Source organism: Protobothrops mucrosquamatus, unplaced genomic scaffold (genome assembly GCF_001527695.2).
Source record: "Protobothrops mucrosquamatus isolate PMUCROS unplaced genomic scaffold, P.Mucros_1.0 scaffold4801, whole genome shotgun sequence".
In the NCBI taxonomy this organism is placed as follows: domain Eukaryota; kingdom Metazoa; phylum Chordata; class Lepidosauria; order Squamata; family Viperidae; genus Protobothrops; species Protobothrops mucrosquamatus.
Window position 1 is genome coordinate 1 of NW_015390691.1, and position 3,928 is coordinate 3,928.

General features: G+C 49.9%; 1 protein-coding gene across 1 annotated transcript in view; it reads left to right on the forward strand.

The window, feature by feature from the left end:
- Window positions 1-138: 138 nt before the first annotated feature.
- Window positions 139-3,928, forward strand: part of LOC107299327 (kynurenine--oxoglutarate transaminase 1-like) — a gene marked incomplete at its 5' end in the record, with an annotated part of 5,510 nt that continues 1,720 nt past the window's right edge. The window contains 6 exons of the mRNA XM_015828688.1: window positions 139-225; window positions 788-916; window positions 1,251-1,371; window positions 1,840-1,916; window positions 2,256-2,345; window positions 3,032-3,221. Coding sequence (XP_015684174.1) covers window positions 139-225; window positions 788-916; window positions 1,251-1,371; window positions 1,840-1,916; window positions 2,256-2,345; window positions 3,032-3,221 — 694 coding nt within the window. The remainder of the gene's footprint in view (window positions 226-787; window positions 917-1,250; window positions 1,372-1,839; window positions 1,917-2,255; window positions 2,346-3,031; window positions 3,222-3,928) is intronic.

Genomic DNA, 3,928 nt, shown 5'->3' on the forward strand with positions numbered 1-3,928 from the left:
CAAGTCGGCAATTACTTACCCCATGCTGGCCCCTTTTTAAGGGTGTATGGACTTCAACTAATGGAATTCCCTTGCCATGGATTAGCACGCCGGTCTTTGAGTCACTTAAGTGCCAAATCCCGTCTTGGTTTTCTCTAGGTGATTATAATTGAGCCGTACTTCGACTGCTATGAACCCATGACCAAAATGGCAGGCGGGAAACCCGTCTTTGTCCCCCTCCGTCTGGTGAGTGAGTGCCCACCGATGGGTCCCCTAAATAAGGAAGGGAAGGGCACACTTCAGGTTTAAGAGCATTGGTGATTAGTGGGCAAAGAAGCGCTGCCAAGGGAACAGTCAGATAAGAGAGGGCACAGCCCAGAGCTGCACAATGGGTGGAGAAAGAGGATGGAGGTGCAGGTGGAGAAAGAGGATCAGAAGGGATCCCTCCTAATTTTTCAGGCTGCAAAGGAGACAGAGAAATATTTGTACTTTCAGACTTGCAAGTTTCTGCTAATGTAGCTTTACAACACAGTAGAATTAACTCATCTGGTTGTGATTTTTACCTGATTTCCCCTGTGAGGCGACTACCAATCTTGCAATACATCCTTTGTGTTGTGGTCTCAGACTGTGCATTTTCCAAGACTTCCTCTGGGGTTTATGTGACGGATTCTTGGCAACAAAATGGTCCCCCTTCGTTTTTGTTGCTGCTGCTGTTTTAATTTCATTTAAAGGATCTATATTAAATTAAGGAATCTGAAGGGCACCAGGCTGGAGATCATTCACCAAGGTCTTTTTTTTTCTCCTCCAGAAAGTTGCCAAAAGTGGAAAGCTGGCATCCAGCCGGGACTGGCAACTCGATCCAGCCGAATTGGAGGCGGCGTTCACCCAACGAACAAAAGTCCTGATTTTGAATTCTCCCAACAACCCTTTGGGGAAGGTAATGAAGTATTGCAAGGTGCCCATCGGGGATATTTAAATCATAGAATCCTAGGGCTGGAGGGGACCTTGGAGGTCTTCTAGTCCAGCCCCCTGCTCAAGCAGGAGACCTTATACCATTTCGGACCAGTGGCTGTCCAGTCTCTTCTTGAAAACCTCCAGTGTTGGAGCACCCACAACTTCTGGAGTCTTTACCTGTTCGCTTTTTATAAAATGGAGAAGCTGGAAGCCGAGCACAATCGGAGTGCCTGGGCCAGGTCTAGCCTACCTACTAGGGTTGTTGTGATAGTTGCATTTCAGAGGGGACCAACTTCCTGCCTCTTTGTGCCCTGCAGGTTTTCAGCAGAGATGAGATGATGCACTTGGCGGACCTGTGTGTGAGACACGACGTGGTCTGTTTAAGCGATGAGGTCTACGAGTGGCTGGTTTACGACGAAAATGAGCACGTGCGGATTGGTAAGGTCCAGCTGAGTTGGTACAAATAGTCTTGAATTACGACCATCCAAAGTTACAATGGACCTCCCCAGGGCTACTTATGACCTGGATTCTAAATTTTGATGGCTGCCTTCCCTCTCTCCGGTCGTACGATCATATTTTGGGTGCTCAACAACGGGCCTTCATTTAGGATCATTTGCAGCATCGCTGCAGTCACGTGATGAACCAACTTGGTGATTGGCAACCGACTTGTACCTTGTTTAGCAATGGCAGTTAGGGTTTTGATTGTAAGTCGAGGACCACCTCCAACGTAGATTCTTGCAATGCCCCACTGATTCTATAACAAGTCCCCTGGAAAGATTCTGGGGAGTCCGATGTCCTGCGATATGGAAGGAGGATGGGCACAGCCAGCGGGAGAGGGTGGCGGTTTTCAGACAATACCTTGGGTGAGCAGACTGGTGCCTCACTTTTCTCCTCTCTGTTTTACAGCCAGTTTGCCAGGAATGTGGGAGCGGACTGTGACCATTGGCAGCGCTGGCAAATCCTTCAGTGCCACGGGATGGAAGGTGAGGGATCTGGTGTGGCAGCAGTTGCCAAGCGTCTGGACTTTGGTTACGTGACCCTGGGGATACTGCAACGGTCCTACGTGTGAAAAAGAGTCATAAGTCACTGCTTTAGTGCCGTTGTAACTTCGAACAGTCACTAAACAAACGATTGTACGTCGAGGACTATCTGTACCCACTCCCCACACCCATAGGCCCACTCATCAACATTTCCTCTTTTTTTGCAAATGGCAGAACTAGCTGCCGACTGAGGAATATAATAGCCGAGGATGCTCCTCTAAAGATCTGAAGAAGAAATTCCAAACGAGGGAAGTAATTATCCACCCTCTTTCCTCCCGACAGGTTGGCTGGGCCATCGGGCCCGACCGCCTCTTGAAACACCTAAGAACCGTCCACCAAAATTCGATCTATCATTGTGCCACTGCAGCTCAGGTAAGTGGACAGGGCCGCGCGAAGCGTGGCATTCCCACAACCCAAGTTCACCTGGCAGCCCATTCACAGCATTTGCAGGGCGGGCTAAAAGCATCAGCGAAACAAGCCGTCCAGATTCTCGCAATGTGACGGTTCCTTGGGATAATAGATAATAGATCCTAGTTAACTAGAAACTGACATGGAGTTCTATAGAGATCCTAAAGATTGATTGATCCTAATCAACCCTCTGTCATTTATTGGCTACCATTTGACCCCCAGATATTTATCAATCCCTTGTCGACTGTCCTATCGATCCTTGAGAATCACTATTGACTCCTTGGGGGATCCCTGCTCTAAGATCATCTGGGCAAAGTTTTCTTGATCATCTTTTTAACTGTCTGCCGGAGTATTTGGGAAGCCGCCCCCCATTTTTTAATGTGTCATCTATTACCTATAACCTATTGTCTATTGCCTATATTGTCTATTGTCTGTCGTCTATCTATCACCTGTCTATTATCTGCCTGTCATCTATTATCCAGGGAGAAGAGGCCAAAGTCCTGCCCTTCTAATATTTTGCAAACCTCCATCCTCTTTCCCTGACAAGCCCAACTTCCCGTGGCTTGTTTGATAAATTGCACTTTGCTGGGTTCACCCCCCCCGAGGCTGACGTGCCACCCCCTCGTCCTCTCTTTCGCCCTTTGCTTCAGCAGGAGGCCGTGGCCCATGGGTTTGAGCAAGAGTTGGCGCGCCTCGGCAAGCCCGACAGCTATTTTCTGCAGCTGCCCAAAGAGCTTCAGCGGAAACGGGATCTCCTGGTGGAGAGCCTGGTCTTGGCGGGCATGAAGCCGATTGTCCCGGAGGGCACCTACTTCCTGATTGCCGACCTCTCGACGTTTAGTAAGCCACCCCAAAAGTCCCTGCAGGGTCGTGCGGAGGGTTGAGTGTTCGGGTTGGGCCTGTGGAGTAGATCCCACATCTGCATCGGTGAATGATGGAAACCCCAGTCCCAGCCGCCGTCGTAGTTCGAGGACTACAGGTAGTCCTTGACTTACAACCGTAATGGAGACTGGCAGTCGTAAAGCAAGTCACCCACGCAACCAACCCTATTTTACAAACTCGTTTACGGTGGTGGTTAAGCGAATCACCACAGTCCTTAAGTGGTCATTAAGCGAATGCATTGTTTGCTATGGGGCTTTCTTGGCAAAACCCAGAAGTGAGCACTTATTTTTGGCAAAACATGCTGCCCACGGTTTAAATGTGGGCTGGTGGCCGATGGCTCAAAATGTGGTCACGTGATCTGACTGTTATAACTTTGGGACTGGAATGGAAGTACCTTCGTGGTCACTGGTGACTGGTCGTAAGTAGAGGACTGTCTGCACCCGTACTAAGACTATTTGTATTGTAGACGCTCCCACAGAGTGGGTCTCCTCAGGGTGCCGTCGGCCAAGCAATGTCGGCTGGCGACCCCCAGGGGGAGGGCCTTCTCTGTGGGTGCCCCTGCCCTCTGGAACGAACTACCCCCCGAGATCCGGACGATTCCGGATCTCCTTACTTTCCGCCGCGCCCTCAAGACATGGCTTTTCCAACAAGCGGGCCTGGCCTAG